Below are 17,690 nucleotides of genomic sequence, written 5' to 3'. Positions count from 1 at the left end.
GACCTGCAATAGGAAAGGAAAAGTTTGAGTATAATGAGTCACACTACCACCTAAGCACCTGTGAGCCTTGCTGATTTTGGAAGGAACCCGGGAAAAATATCAGCAAAAAGATCTCCCTATGATGCAGGCAGGTTGCTGATACTGTCATCTTTGAAAAAAATAATACACATATCCTTACTCCAAGTTTTTAAAAACTATTTGCATTATTAACAGTGTTTATTCCCTCAGCAATGCTACTTCATCATGCTAAAAGATTTTTTAGAATAAAATATTTTTTAAAAGTCAAAATTTTGGCAATGTGATAGACTAATTCTATGAACTCAAGAATTCTCTAATGGATTTATTTCAATAGGCTTTTCTACTGTAAATTAAAATTCTTAAATGCCACAGAATAATAAGATAATTGAAATATAACATTATTAATATTTGTGTGTGTGTGTTTGTTTTTAAGCCTCATAGGGTTTTGTGAATATTAAAAGAGAAACTGAATCTGAAAGGTTTTGGAAGATTATAAAGGACAAAACACATGTAATAAATCATTACAAACATTTCTATTATTATTCCTTAGAGAGGAATGAAAGATGATAAGTCATATGAGTAAATTTTCAACATGTCATTCTATTTCATAATTTGGCCATATAGTCTGTAAACCATTGTATCTAATATTACTTAGTGTTCTTATGGGATTTAAGGTTTATTATTGTGTTTTTCAAACTTTGTTTCATAACCCCTTAGAAAGTCCTATATCAATTTAGTGAATTAAAAACCAGCATTAAAAAATATGAAATTGTATAAATAGATAATGTCAAGATAATGTATCATACATAGTATATAATGTCAAGATAATGTATCATACATAGTATTATTATATATGTGTATATGTACACACATCCATTTACACACACATATCTGTATTGTATGTGAGATGAGATGGGTATGTATTTAGTGAATCATTAAATACACACACACACACACACTTTTTTTTTTATGTAGATCACTGTAAAAATGATCTAAAAGCAACTGGAATACAAGATAACATTGTGGCCAAGAGCTGGGTCTTCAACATGGACAAACCTGGGTTCAGGTCCTAATTCCACCACTTGACTAGGTGTGTGAGCTCGAGCACATATTCTTAACTTCTTCTTGCCTTAGATTATTCAGCTAAAAAATGAGTGTAATACTGGAAATTATATTATCTAACAGGGTTACAAAGGAAGAGGCACCTATAAAATTCTAGCATCATGCCTTGAATATAGTCTGTGCTCAAAAGAAAGTAATCCCCACCCCATCTTTTCCCATAGTATTAGTGAATTATATTATGCTACAGAAACATCAAGCATTATCTCCCTTAGTCACAACAAACATAACCAAGTGAGACAAAACAATTATGAGTGTGAGAGGACTGGAAGTGATGTGTCGCAAAGAGAAACACAGGGACTACTCGCTGTGCTTAAAAAAGAGACGCACATTTCATACTTTGGTTGGGCCCTGGGAATCTACAGCCTTAACTGGTCCCACGAGTGTGAATAGCACGAAACTGAGAACTACAGGCTGATTGACTGATTATGTATGTCACACCCATGATATGCACAGCACTGTGTAGACCCTACAGGCAGTGGAGGGAGGGGGATTGGAAACCTGTGGGAGCCAAGCCGACCTGCTTCTCTACTGGGGCTCTTACCACTGGGTTTAAAATAAGTCCCTATTAGTGTTTCTACAGTGGAATTCATTTTTGTACACTTTCTAGCATAGAACTTGAAATTTCACATGTGTCTAGGGGCCATGCAGGTAATATAATTGGGAGAAAATTAGGGACAATAAGTTTTTTTTCTTGCAACATGGCACCCACGTGGGCTGTCTATTGTTTTCTAAATTTTAATAGAGATATGGGTGCAAAGCCAATCCACGTAACTTTTTACTCTTGCTACTCAGCTCTAGCTACACATTGCCATACAGGAATGCAGGCTTACTGGACCACAGCCGCATATTTTATTGCTAACAGAAGTTAGTACTATGGATTATTACGTAAATTTTTTTCTAATAGTATATGTTGTCAACTGCTGAGAACTTTAACAAAATACCTCTGTGGGCCAACATTTTAAGGGCCAAACAAAAAAGTTGGTGGGTTATATACTGGGCCTGCAGACTGCCACTTTGAGGCGTTCTAGAGTTCAGTGTTGAGAGTGTCAAAGTTATCTTAATATTTCTGTGGCCTCTCCCACCTCAGAGACAATCCTTTAGACATCTCTCCTGGCCCTTCCGATTTTCAGACACCTAATCAAGAAAGCTGACCAAGAGATCTTGGTGGGCAAAACTATTTCTGTTAGTAGGATGATATATATAACATATTCTGAATTAATATTTTATAATTATTAGTTTATGTTCCCTGATCTACTTTCAGAAAGAATGTTAGCTAATAAATTTCAGGGCTTCAGAAGATGAAGTGACATTTTAAATAAATGGAAACTATTACCTCAGTCAGGTGAACCAAAAGTTTCTTGATGACTGAAAAGACACTTTGTCATCATTCCTATAACTGCTGATGACTACACAGGATAAACGTGTCCCCACATCCTTTTCTGAAGCAATGCCTTCATTGTTATAGCTGCTATGTACAAAAACCTGAAGCTCTTCCACGGACAGAAGTAAACTGTCAAGAATGGTTATGATCTGTGCTCAACTCTTGTTTTTAGAGTAGAAATGGCAAATATTTGGTGCCGGGACCTTCCCATTCAACACATGTGTCTGTAAGTAATTGATCATGATATTCTTTTTCGTGGAGTTGGGATTTCCCTAGCATAGGACCCTGGAAGCCACATCTAAATCTGAGTTAGCATTTATAATGTGATGCATTTACCTTCCCAACGTAGAGTTCACTGCACAGAACTTCCTGATATGGGATATGCCTACACAGCTGTGGTCATCTTTCCATCAGATATTATATCACTGCTAAATTTCACTTCCCAGCAAATTACTGAATTTATATATTTTAAAAATTCTATGAGGTCAAATACATCTTGATGCTTGGTGCTCAATGCATAGTAGATTCTTAATAAACGCTGAATTGAATTCAAATAATATGGCCATCCCCTTTAATGAAGGTCTTGAAACAATTTCTCTTACGGTGGAAAACTATCAAAGACCTTAGAATTCACACATCCAATCCTCTTACTTTACATATAATGCAACAAGGACTTTGAAAGGTAAACTCACTTGTTCAAGTTTACCAGCTATTGAGAAGCAAGCTACCTCATGATGAGGGTCTATTGAAGGAGGAATGTTGCATAGTGGTTACATTTGTTTTCTCCAGAAATTTTTGCTTGCTGATTTAAAGCAGGATAAACTTATTTTCTCACAATCTGGATGGAGGCCAACAATCTGAAACCAGTTTCACTGGGCCATAACTAAGATGTTGGAAAGGTTGTGTTCCCTTGTCAAGGAGAATCTATAACTTGCCTCTTCCAGATTCTGGTAGCTGCCGGCATTCCTTGGCTTGTGGTGCATCCCTACAATCTCTGCCTCTGGCAATGTGAATTGCCTCCTCCTCTTCAATCTCTGTCAAGTCTCCCTTTGTTTTTTTCTTATAAGGACACTTGTGATGGCATATAGAGCCCACCTGAATAATCGCAAATAATCTTCCCATATCGAAATCCTTAATTTAAGCACATTTGCAAAGATCCTTTTTTCCATGTAAGGTGAGGTTTATAGGCTCCAGGGATTGGGACTTGATACCTTGGGGGCCATTATCCAGCCTATCACTGGAATTATAAGCATGGAGTCAGGACCCACCTGCCTGAATTTCACCCTTGCTCTGAACCTAATGAGGTTTATGTGCTTTTGTTTCTGCATCCCTAAAATAAGGATAATTACAATACTTACCTCATACAGTTACTGTGAAGCTTAAATAAGAGAATACACATAAAAACACTTAGGACAGGCTGTTACATAAAAGCCCTCTCTATATGTCCTCATTTAGATACCCATTCCATTCAGTTCTCAATCAGTATAGTTACCAAAGTTTCACAGAGTTCATGGCTGTACTGATATTTAATTAAATAAATTATTTTATTTAGTTATTTATTTCTACCACTCAAAGCATCAGAATTAAGCTTTTTGCCTCGCAAACTGAGCTGGTCATGACAAAATGGCTCCATTCTAGGGACGAGCTTCACATGAAGTTATCTGCTCTTGGGCTTCTTCTATAGTTTCTGATACAGGCCTGACTTTGCATTAAGCGAATACAGCTACTTTACCATGATTCACATTTTCCTACTTTCAAGTTACTTTTCAGTTAATTCTTTTGCATGCTCAATGAATAGAGGAACGGAATACATTTTTCAACTTTTTAAACATTTGTTTTAATGTACTTTCAAAGGGCTCCTCTAGCAAATAAAACAAGTCTCTGGTCTCATATAGTAATAATATTTGTGTTATAATCTGTTCTTCCAATAATGGTTAAAGGAGCTAATTATGTTCTCATAGCGTAGAGCTTATGCTTACATCACCAAATCTCACTGTTAACGAGAAATTACTGCTGTGAATAGACCCGTATAGCATATTTTGGGAGAACTGGATTAGTCTTCCGAGCTTTGGGCACTTATGAAAAGTGAAAAATGCCTGACTTAAGGCCATAGAACCCTAAAAAGTTTTCCATGGTCTTGTTTTTTCAGGAATAGAGTATCTTATCTTTGCTTGAATTAAAAAAAAATCATGAAAATTTTTATATTCAGTGACTCTTATTGTGATGTAAGGGACACAGTATATAAAAAATGGATGGAATTTTCTTTTTTCACTTGCTTTTCCTTCTTGAATATTGTAATATATAAAACAAACAAAAACCAACCAAACAACCAACAAAAATAAACTACATGAAGTTCCCCTCTGGTTAGATTGAAAAGTCAAGAATTGCCACGTGTTTCTGCAAATCTGTACAATAAATTGGACTGCAAAGTAAAAAGTTTGTTTAAAAACTCAGACTTACCATTTCCTAAACAAGTGACTGGGACAAGTTAGCTCAGGTTTCCTTCCTCCTGTTTCATTATTTTCAGACTAAGGGTAATGGGGCCTGTCTCCTAGGATTGTTGGGGACATCACACTGGTTAACATGCACTGGGGGCTTTCTGACAGAGTTAGGCACACAGTAAGGACGCCATAAATATTGGCTACCAGGACACAGACTTTTTAAAAGTCTAATGAGGATGAAAGATTCTGATTTTTGTTCTTGTTATAATTTCATAACCTCATTTTGCTTTTTAAAGGCTAGTTTTGATGACTGTTAGGAATTTACCACAAAAACCTTTCCTAATATCATAGTTCATATCCAGGGACAGAGGTTAGAATGATCTTTAAGCAAATCAGCAGAAGACCATCTTGGTAACGTGTTAAGTGGTGCTCAGGGATGACTACTCCTTACTGCACTGAGGTCTTTTAAACAGAGAAATCTTGAGCGAACAAAGTCCCTGCAGAAAGAAAGTACGATTTCAGCCATTCTTTATTTCTTGGCTTTGGGGGCATTTATAGGACATAGTTATATTCAAATAGTTTTGCTAAAGGTTTTTTCTTTTTTTTTTTTTTTTTAATAAATATTTTAGAGCTAGAACTCCAAATGGCATCCATTACAGAGAAGAGGAAGATAAAAACAAACAAACAAAAAACACATAAGCCACTCTTTTATAGTCACACTGCATCTTCAGTTTCAGAAAAAAAAAAATGATTATATGTCATCACAATATTTTTAAAAGCATGTCTTAAGAAACATGCCAGCTTTATAGATGAGGTACCTGACATAAAAAAGTTAAGGCTCTTTTCTCAGAGTGCAAAAAAAGAATGCAATGATTGCAGACAAGCTTTTTTTTGCAAATAAGCATGTTAGCCTTAAACTTCCCTTTCCATACAGCATAAAACATTACTTTAAAAGAAACATTGTAGTCCAATGGGTCACCAGCCTTGCCAATAACATATAATAAATGATTTTCCCCAAAATATAACTTATGAGACAGTGTTCTGTCAATTATATATCTACCTTCAGAATAAATATGGGATATGAATGTCTATAGAAATGTGTGGGTCTTCATAAATCTTGGGAACTTCTGTCATATACAAAAGCAAATATGTTTGGAAAAATAAAGACTGATATAATCAGGTATATATTATAGTTTTTAATCTTGAAATAGGAGCAACATTATTTAATACTATTTAATACAATGGTTGAGATTTATATGAAACAAAGAAATTTATTGTTAAAAATTTATTTCTTATTATCTAAAAAGGTCTAAACTCTACAATTAATCTCATCTAATTCAAATTCTGGTCTCTGTAATTTATAACGGACTTATTCAGGGCTTAAATAGTTGTACAAAGATCAAACCCCACCTTAGTAAACAGACCATTTATTCTGGTGTGCTGATAAGCCTGCTAAGCTCTACCAAGGCATTTGGCAGTAGCATCTAGATACTGTCATGGTATAATGTAAATTTTTCAGAACACCTGGTTCAATAAATGCATTATTTGGTTAAATTTCATAATTAAGTTTGTTTTATGCCAGGAAGATAGGAAATGGAAAAATGACATATAAGGCCATGGGTAATGACTTCTGTATATGTAAACCAACAGAATAATTCATAAGATTACATATATATTTCACTGGAGATACTATTACCCCTACTGTAGAAATATTAATTCATTCATTCCTTTAAGATATTTGAGTTCCCACACTGTGCCCAGCATCATTTATAGGCATTTTGAATATTAGTGAACAAACCAAACAAAAATGTTTGCACGTAAGGGTCTTACTCTCTAAGGGGGTGGGAGGGCTAGACCATAAACCATGAACATAATACATAAGTAAATATATAGTAGTTTAGAAGTTGATAAGTGCTGTGGAGAAAATAAATAAGCACAGAAGTGTAAGGGTGATTTGAAGTAGGGGGAGCACAGACGTACTCATTAGTCATTTCATGTTATCTGATATCCTTGAATTCCTTGGGCGATAAAACATTTTTACTCAATGAATAAATGATTAGCATTGAATAGCATCATCACTTTGCCCCATTATATGCTTTCAGTTTAATTTCATTTTTTTACGTCTTCATTTACTTAGCACCAGCCCCACCCATGCAAGGAACTATTTTTAGGTATTGGAGATGTTGATTTTTAATAAAATGACAGCATTTATTTCTGCAGCAAAATGGTTTTCTCAAGAACAACAAAGAATTGCAATTCAGGATATGTGATCTAATGGCAAGCCACATACAAGTCCAGAGAAACAAAGGAGAGGGATGTTCTTTTCTGAACTTGGGTGAGTGGAAGGACTGTTATAAACAAATAATTTATTGGAGAAAACTGAAAGTTTGAAATATGGTGACTTTGCATTGGCTGAGCTACAGCAGTCTCCCATTGGTGGAGCTGTTACTGGACAAGGAGGAATCTTTTCTTCCTCCTGCTGAGGTAGTAATGCAGTATCATTTCCTGTTCAAGACACAAGGTACATCTCTTCCTGTTGGGGTCGGTAGTGTGTGTTTACTGGCACATGTCCGAGAGTTCTCCTCCAGCCTTCAAACTCCGTTTGAAATGAGGTTTCTGTTTATTAATTTTCACATAGATGCAATGGTGAGGAAAATAAAGTGCCTGTCTTGGTGAGGCTTATATTTCCGTGATGCACATAGTCAATATAAGGTGAGAAATGATCTCAAGAAAAATAAAGCAGGCTTGTGATTAGTAGTGACAGTGTTGGGGACAGTAGGTTTTAGGTAAATTGGTGAAGGTTGACCCCTTTGTAGAGGTGACGCCTCAGCGGAAATCTGAATGAGAGAAAGAAGTGAGACACACAGAGTTGGGGAAAACGTTCCAACTGTGTTGGAACAGTTACTGCAAATAGCTCGTACCTGGAATGAGTGTATCGTAGTCCAATGAGGAAGCTGGTGTGGTTGGAGCAGACCAAGCAATGAGGAGAGAGGCAGGAACCCAAGGCCTTCTTACATTTATGCATTATAAATAATAGTAAGCCTACAACATTATGCATCTGGAAAACAAGATATTTTTGTGACCTGCCACCTGACATAAAAACCATTGTCAACTCCTCTCTTATTTGTATCCAGTGTGCTGATTCAGGACACTGCTGCTGGACTGATTCGCTTCTCCATATACCACCTATGTGAACTCAGACAGGATTTTTAATCTCCCTTTGTTCTTTATTTCCTCACCTGTAAAATGAGGATAATAACACCATCATACACGGACTGAATGAGATAATCCATGAAAATGTTGGTCAAACATTTGTAATTATCTTATAGCAAATAAAATGATTAAATTCTAGGAATGTAATGTATAGCATGGTGACTACAATTAGTAAATACTGTATTGTATACTTAAAATTTGCTAAGAGAATCGCTCTTAAGTGTTCTCACTACAAAAGAAAAAGGTAACTATGTGAGGTGAAAGAATAAAGTAATTGGAAAAGCACTTCAATTATTATTATTCTAGAACCCATCTGCCAATACTAAACACGTGGCTCTCAAGCAGTTGACGTGTGGCTAATTTTAACTGAGCACTAGTGTAAGTGTATGCACAACAGATCTCAAACACTAGTATAAAAAAAGAATGTAAAGTATTTAATTATTACTTGCTTATATTGGTTATTTTGTTGAAATGACAGTTTAGATATATTGGACTAAATAAAATATATTAATAAAATTAATTTTGCTTTTTTTTTTTTTTTTTTTTTGCTTTTTAAGATAGTGGCTATGATCTTTCTTCATTCTTTTTAGGAGCTATCTCATTCCTCTCTGTAGCCAGTGGCCTTTGTGACGGTGGCTGTGATTTATTGATTGTACACATGATGAACAGAAAATCCTTAGGAACTATCCTGCCATTCCCAGGAAGATAGATTCTCTTTGCACATAAATTCACTACAACACTTGAATTGCAGTAGAAGGATGACCATCTGTAATGCTCCTCCATCCTTAGGCATAGGGAAATATTACCTTTTAATTATATGTAAATCTGCAGAGAGTTTCATTCTCTAGGATTGACAGCCCAGGCTTGGCACACGAAGTGGTAAAAGAAGAAGCTTTTAAGTTTTTAAAGTTAACTTAGTATTGATAAGTTTCAGAATGTACAAAGTTGTTTAAATTATTTTATCTGTTGTTATGAATAATTATTATAATTCAATAAGTATTTGCTTTGGGTCTGGCACTCTGCCATATGCTTTACATGTTTATCTTGCTTAATCGTAACAATAATCTTATCATTTTCATTTCACGGTTCATGAAACTAAGGCTCAGAAGGATTAAGTCACTTGACCAAGGTCACATGAGTAAGTGATGCAACTAGACTTTGAATAAGAGTCAACCTGGCACCAAAGCCTGTGCTCTAACCACTCCACTCCACTACTCTTTTCACATTATAAACACCATCTCCTGACCACAATGACCACATCAACAATCACAACATCAACAACAGCAGCCATATCAAAACCAAGATATTTCCTGTAGAAAGATGGTGTTTGCTGCCATTTTGCCTGAATCACATTTTCCTACCTTAACAATCGGAATTTTCCCATTGGTCTAGAACAAGGGACACTGGAAAAAACAATTCCATAAACTGGTAGGTGTATTACCACAAGGGTTTTACTTTGGACAGTCATTATAGTGTCTGCTTGACTCCTCACAAGAGATTTCTTTCACCAGAGACTTCTCTCTCCGCTGTGGAAGCTACAGCTCCCACCTAGGACATTTGGCACTGCCCTCTCGCAAATGTACATGATTTTAGAGCAGGCATATTATGTTTTTAGCTCATGCTTGGCTGAATTCTAACTTTCATGTTTCCTTTCTTCTTTCTGCCCTGATTGTGTCACAAACTTATTTTTATATTTTAAAATAGTTTGAATGTGCGAAATATTATAAGCAAACTTAAATAAATGAATAGCCAATATTCATTTCTGCTTTATAAACTTCCGAAAATAGAGTTCTTTTTTTCATGAAAGAAATATGGTCCCCTCCAAAATATACAAAAGGAGTATAAATCTGGTTAGGTGAGAGGTAATTGCACTTAGCATCATGGCTATCTTTACCTGAGACAAATTTAAACTTTAACTGCAGTTTATGTGGTGGCTATCTGTCAAATATTACTGGGCAAAGCACCACAGCTCACTCAAAACAGAACTAACTAGACAATCTGCAAACTTCCTTCACTATTAGCCAGGACTCTTTGGTAGCGATCAGACTTGACAGAGAGAATTTGGTATTTAACCTGTTTCTTTCATCATGAAGTAAGTCTATAGGAGTAAATCTTTATTTGTTGGGTGTTGTTCCTAGGCCACACATATATCAGTTCAGTTAATTATGGAAGCACAAGCAAACTGCTTTTATCACATAAAGATGAAAAGATGCTATGAGCGAATTAATCTCTTACTAGAAGAAGAGTTTGTTTTCTTATTATGTGAAAATGTCAAACTACATTTAAAAGCTGTCAATAGCAAAGATTATGTATTATGTTGCAAAGAAACATGGGGTTCTTAAATGTATTTAAATTTTATATAATTAGGGACACATAGAATATTATATATATAAAATTGGCACAAGATTCATCATTTGGGATTTTGAAGCACTTAAAATTGGACTTTTTGGCAAGCCAATTTAGTATGAAGTATAGATTGGTAATTTAAAATATTTATTATACTTGATATTAAATAACACAGCAATGAAAGATACAGTTTTATATTATTGTGCCTCTTTTTGATTAAAATCAGAATCTAATTTTGAATTCATTTAAATGTTTAATCCAAATAATTAATTTTGTTTCTTTTCAAAACGTACAAAAGCATCTTTTTTTTCTTCATAATTAATAAAATAAATTCTTCAAGATTTTTTGTAGACAACTGTAGTGGAAGTTGCGGTATACTACCAAGATTCTTTTTCAGGACTGATCCCACCTGTTGGGAGTGTTGGTAGTGAAGGTTGTCAGCCTCTTTCCCCTGGAATTGCCTTCAGTTGGGGAGAACAGACATGACCCAGGTCATACAGCTGGTGGATGTGGAGGGTAAAGGAGGAGCCCACATCCATTGACTTGTCTATGTGGGGGGTAAAGGCCTGTTCACTTCCTTTGTCTCAAGGTAGGACAACTCTGAAGGGCCGTATGATACCAGAGCTCCTTGTGGTGTCATCCTTTGTTGCACCTGTATTACAGCTCAATTTCTCCCTCTGCCCATCCTACTGCCTTCATTCCTCCATAGATATTGTTTCTAAGAGCACTCTTGAATACTCTGGCCCACATGCATGCCTCCATTTCAAACTATTTCTTGGAGAATCCACATAAAAAATCTCTTTAGACATGCTCAGGAAGAATGATTCATATAGAGCATTTTAATAAAGTTTAGGAATTCTTTATAATGGCTTTAATTCAACATAATTTATTGAACATCTATGATGTTCTAGGCATTGTGCTAAGCACTAAAGATATAAAGTTAAGCAAAATTGAATTAAGTAAAATTGATCTCAAGGAAATCACTGGCATGAAATACAGATGTTACAAGTGAATATGATTCAAATAACACAGGCCCTATATTAAGAATATGGACAAGCTGCTCTGAAAGTATTGAGAAAGGAATGCCTATCACTCTGGAGACTCAGACTTCACTAAAGACGTTTGAAAGAAATCCTTAAAAACTCAAAATTTCTAAATCTTTCTTTCCTCTCTCTCTCAAATCCGACTTCTCAACAAAAGCTATTACTTCTGCTTTTACATATATCTAGAATCCAGACTGTAGCAGTCTGTACCACATCCACTGCTTCTAATCTATGCTCGCCTACCATCTTTCACAGTCGCAGCCTCATAACTGGTCTTTCCGTTTCCACCCTTGCCCCTCATGGTCTATTCTCAACACCGCAGTCAGATGATTCTGTTAAAATGGAAGTTGGGTCATGAATTCCTCTGCTGGAAACTTTCCAAATCTGTCATCTCATACTACGAATTAAAGATACTATACCTACAGGGTCTAGGCCATCTCCACACTGCCATCCTGTACTTACTTCCATGCCTTATCTTTCTTAGCTCTTCTAGGAGTCTCCTCCCATTCACTCTCCTCCGGCCACTCTGGCCAATTTGGTCTTCTTGAAACTGTCCAGTGTAATCCCGCCTCAGGGTATCTGAACTTGTGCTACTTGCTATCTTTTCTGCCTGACTCCCTTCCTTCCCTCCATGAGGTTTCTTTAACTGTAGACTTCTTCCTGATAACTTCCTTGACCACCCTCCCTTAGCACTACATAGTCCCCTTTCCTGTTTGGTTTGTTTACATAACTTACCATGTGCTCTGCACTGATTATTATTTATTTTATTTAGAGTTTGCTCTTCCTCACCAGAACGTAAGCTCTAAAAGGACGGGCAGGGATCACCACATGTTTTGTTTCTGGCTCCAGACCCAATACATACAATTGTTCCAAAAACAGAGAAAATGTTTACAAAATATTGGTTGAATAAATTAATTTTTACAAATAATGAAGAAGGGTAAGAGAAGGGTGAGACCCTTTATTATGAACAATAGCTGGAAAGCATAGAAGTCAAAGTACTTGTAATATAACGTGACAAGAATGTAGAAATTCTCTGTGGTCAAAGATGGAGACATAGGTTGACTATGTAAACCATGAAATATGGTTGTTATAGACTGATTGAATTATGTCCCCCCAAAATTCACATGTTGAACTCCTAACCCCCAGAACCTCAGAATGTGACTTTATTTGGAGATAAGGCTTTTAAAGAGGTAATTAATTTAAAATGAGGCCTTTAGGGTGGTCCTAATCCAATATGATTGATAATTTTAGTAAGAAGAGAAATTTGGACCTGGACAGTTTCAGAGGGAAGACCATGTGAAGACACAGAGAAGATGACCATTTACAAGTCAAGGTCAGAGGCTTCAGAAAAAATCAGTACTGCTGGCACCTTGATCTCAGACTTCTAGCTTCCAGAACTGTGAGAAAAATAAATTTCTGTTGTCTACCCACTCTGCAGTATTTCGTTATGGTAGCCCTGACAAACTAATATAATGATGTATGCCATTGGAACAAAATTTGACTTTATCACACAAGCTACTGTAAAATTTTTAAGCAGGTAGAGGTGAGATGAGACCTGAGTTTTAGGAAGATTGCATTTGTAATAATATGGAAGAAGGATTGGAAAAGAGAAAAGACCTTAGCCATCAACACTAACTGGGAAATGTTTGCAATGGTTTGCAATTGAGGTGAAGGGAAGGAAAAGACAAGTATAGAATCGGGAAAGCATTAGAACTAGGATTGTTGGGACTTAATGATACTTTAGAGATAAGTGATATTGACATCTGCCACAAAAGGGAAGTTAGTAAAACACAGACCTGCAAAACAGTTCAGATAATAAAACTTACATGGATTTCATTGGTCTCGTACTTGAGAAAATTTCTCAATATGGAACCTTAAAACAAATTATAGAAACATTATTGCTGCTCAAGATGTGAATAGTACTCATTGAAAAAAGGTTCTGTAGAAAGAGCTGCTGGCTGTATCTCCTTATTGGGGATAATATTAGCATATTCAATTAGCATACTAAACTTTAGCTTATTAAAGAATTTAAAAAGTTCTGCAATGAAGAAATCTCTTTAAATTTGGCCAAAAAAAACCACGTATTTACAACATTTACTTGATTACAGAATCGTTTTTGTGAGGAACCGTTTGACCTCTCCCTGAACATGAATATTCTAGATATTAACACAGTGTAGAAAACAGCGGTAATTTTGATGCACTGGAACATTTCCAAAATAAATAGAGAAGCTTTCTCTGGGTAATCTCTATTTCCAATAGCAAAACTAGTCAACATTGTCTTAACAAATTATCAGAATAAGCTCATTAAAGGAATATAGTTGGTTTTCCTATAACTTAATCATTACAGATTAAAAAAATATATATCAGAATCTTTTGAAAATAGTACTAATGCTTTCAGGTCCCTAAAGGAAACCTACTCCATGCCTTGAAACAGAAGATACTATTCTGATGACTTAAGGAGAAAGCGTAGCTCAATGCAGAAATCTGGGAGCCATTTCTGACCAGGTTTCTTTGACAGTAGGGCAATCACAGTCTACATTTTCCCATATTCCATCAGCTTCCTAAATCCACAATGAGTTAGGTCCATGCATAATAACTCACATGCAATGCGCACGTAGGCCTTCCGGCTCTTTGTGGTACCCGCTGAGCTCCAGGCCACACACTGGCACCAGTAATCTTCAGGCCCAAAGAGTTCTTCCACTTGCTGGCGCGAAATCTCAATGCTTACTTCCCGGACAATGAGACCTAACCAGAGAACAGAAGATTTGTCAGGAGAAGATTTGTACCAAAGAAATACAAAACATCATACCATATTTTTTTCCCCAATGATCCATCTTAATGCCATTGATCAGCATCCCAGATATTGCCTCTCATCTCCTCTAATTTTCCTCTGATTCTAGTTTCTGATTCACAATGCGTTTCATTCTTTTATTTGTTATTTCAAATCTTCTGGATTCATCAGAAGATGAAAGTGAAAATCTAGCATTCCACAAAATTACACCTTTCCTCAAATGGCCTGACTAATATTCATCCTCCACCAAGTTATCTCCCTCTGTATATTTAAATGTTTACTTGAATTTCATATCTTCTAAAGATTCTATCTCAATTATATAGGTTGTAAGATATCCACATGCTGCACAAAAAAATTACACATCTAAATTCTCCTAGAAATATTCAGTTCACATGAAATAGAGAGAATCACCTAAAACTATAATCATAAGTCACACATTATAAATATAGTCACATACATCAGGTTTTATTACATCATCTAGTAATTTATAAATATGTGGTGATTATTTAACAATTAAATTACTTTAACAGTTGTGTTTGAGTTATTAAGACACATTTTTTTTTTGAAAGATAGAGCAGTCTTAGTTAACAACCTGTGCTGTTCTATCTAAAGAATGTGTGACTTCAAGGTTTTCATGCATAATATTTTGCAATCCCAAATGTTTCTCTATAATTGTAAAATCTAACCAAAATCCTGTTAAAGATAAAGTGGCCTCCAGCTAAAATGATTGAATAATTGGAATTTGTTTCACAGAGTTATGTAATTTTAAATAACAAAAATTGAACTAAGAATCTGGGATTACCATTTTAGGAGTAGTATCTACCTTGAGGTATCAAAGCCTATTTCAGAGATCCGTTCTGCAGTGTGCCCCTTTGCACTGAGTGAGAAGAATGATCTAAACAATGCATGCAGGTAACTGCCAGTTCTCCTGGAGACAGAACATACACACTTCCAGAATGGAGTGTGTACTGAGAGAACTAACAAGCACCCTTAGGGAGTAGAAGAATTTGCTCTGAATCAAGTATAAGCACAGGAAGAAACATTAAATGTATTGCTTTGTACTGTTTATTCATTTATTCATTCATTTATTCATTGAACACATATTCATTAAGTATCAATTACGTAAAAGACACTGTATTAGATACTTGGGAAATGATGAGTAAGATAGTCATTGTCCTCAAAAAACTAATATTTTTGGGAGGAGGTGTGGGGAGCCATGGTTTCTTGCAACCCTGAACCTTGCAGACTGGCTCGGTTTCTGCCCCCATAACATTGTCTCTGCCTTATCTGAGAGGCACCTAACGGCTGCTGAGGAATGTGGTGGAAACGGCCAGTTCCCGGACACAGAAGACTAAGGGCTTTCTGGACAATTGGTAGGTTCTGTCTCCTTGAGATATTTACTTTTGTGAGTTTCAGTGACCTTGTATCTTCTATGTCAAAGTAAAAGATTTACTTTCGCTGAGATAATGCATATTTTCTTCGTTTAACTACACGTACTCAAACTGTATATATTGGTTAGAGATAATAAACTCAGGGCTTCAGCATGACTGAAGACCGGCTGCATTAACATTTGTGTGTGTCTTTTATTCATTCCCACTCCCCCATTCAGGTACTGATCGACTCGTGGCGGCTGGCCCGTCACAAGGAGGGTACATATTAACAACAGATTATACAATTTATTATTTAATTATAATTGTGTTCAGTGCTACAAAGGAGATGTGTAGGGACAATGAGATCGAATAACAAGGGGACGCAATTTATGAAAGATCCACCATGAGTTAGGTTGGTTAAATTATATGAGGAGAGGGACAGGACATATGGGAAGAAACAGGAAAGATAATGAGAAGATTAGGGACCTGGGAGAAAAAATTAAGCAGCAGACAGATTATAATGGCCTGCGATGAAATGAGAGCTAAGAAAGGGACCAGTTTATAGAGTCTGGTAGACTAGTGGTTCTCACTATTGGGCCCCAGGACAGCTTCATCAGCCTCACTTGGAATTTGTCAGAAATGTGAATTCTTGGGTCCCACAGCAGATTCACTGAATAGAAGTGTGAAAATTAGGCCAGCAGTCTGTGTTTTAACAAACCCTCTAAGAATTCTGATGCGTGTTACAGTTTGAGAACCACTGTTGTATACCATGTTTAGGATTTGGGATTTCTTCCTTAGAGCCATGGATATCATTAAAGTGTTTTAAGCAAGTAGATGATATAATCAGATAAAAATGTTTAAAAATACATGTATGTGATCTGTACAAGATACAGAGTTTAGTTCTTCAGAGTTTTATTAGTTATGACAAGTTATGATTTCTTAAAATGTTTGATCATGACTTCTTGTTATAGGTGACATGAAAGAGTTGTCATCTAGAGATCCTATAAAAGAGTATTCCAGAACTTAACCTAAAACCTAGGACATGCTCAAATGGGTAAAATCACTCAGGAAAATTAACAACCACTCAATAGAAGTAGGGTCTGTCGTACTGGGGAACAAATCATGTTTCCTATCCAGAGGTGATGAGTCTTGAGTCGTCGAAAAGCCATTAGGTCCACTCAAGAATCCTTAAACTGAAATGAAGCCCAGGAAAGTGGGTTTTAGAATCCCAGGCAGGGCAAAGACCCTGCAGGGAAAACTTTATTGTCAAAAGTGTATTGAGTATATTTAAAATTATTTTAAAGTTTTGAAAATTAGTAATACTTTTATGTTTATATAGTGACCAGCTCAAAAAGAATTTTCAAGTAACCGGAATATCCTAACCCTTCATCCCTCTCTGAAAAGATGAACATATTAGTTTAGCCAGTGTCCAAAACTAGTGAAATAATCACCACAGCAAAAATCCCAACTTACTAACAAATAACATTACTTCCTGATCCCTGCATGAGCCTCTCATTTTCCTATCTTATTATAATTATTTTTCTAGTATGTAGAAATCCATGCAAAGACAGAGCACAGCTTTCCAACCCTTCCACTCCACCTTTCTTTTCATTCCACTCTCTGATACTTAATACTTTTGCCTGTTTTACTTCTTGATACCTTCTCTCTTCATGCAGAAATTCACTTACTGGAAACAAAACTCTTCCTGTAAAGTCGTTGCAGTAATTTACAGTAACCAAAGGGCTGATAAACCTGCAGTGTGTATTTCCTTAGAACAGTAATGGCTCTTTCCAAAATGCAGAGCAGCAACAAATGGGCTCAGGATATTAAAACCACATACAAATATTTTGTTTCCCAAGATGATATTCAGGTTTCATCCCCCACCAGTCCTTTTACTTAAAGCAATTACAGGAAACCTAATTAAATGCTAGGGGAACATCACTAGTGCCCTGTATCCTTTAGCCC

At 36.0% G+C, this 17,690-nt stretch overlaps 1 protein-coding gene across 2 annotated transcripts in view; it reads right to left on the bottom strand.

The window, feature by feature from the left end:
• UNC5C (unc-5 netrin receptor C) overlaps window positions 1-17,690 on the bottom strand; it is a 368,160-nt gene that overhangs the window by 111,285 nt on the left and 239,185 nt on the right. For both annotated transcript variants that reach the window (XM_019741124.2, XM_019741125.2), the window contains exon 3: window positions 14,166-14,309. In XM_019741124.2, coding sequence (XP_019596683.1) covers window positions 14,166-14,309 — 144 coding nt within the window. The remainder of the gene's footprint in view (window positions 1-14,165; window positions 14,310-17,690) is intronic.

Source organism: Rhinolophus sinicus, linkage group LG02, assembly GCF_036562045.2.
Source record: "Rhinolophus sinicus isolate RSC01 linkage group LG02, ASM3656204v1, whole genome shotgun sequence".
Lineage (NCBI taxonomy): Eukaryota > Metazoa > Chordata > Mammalia > Chiroptera > Rhinolophidae > Rhinolophus > Rhinolophus sinicus.
The sequence above is the reverse complement of the archived record's forward strand: the minus strand, read 5'-3'. Positions and strand labels throughout refer to the sequence as shown.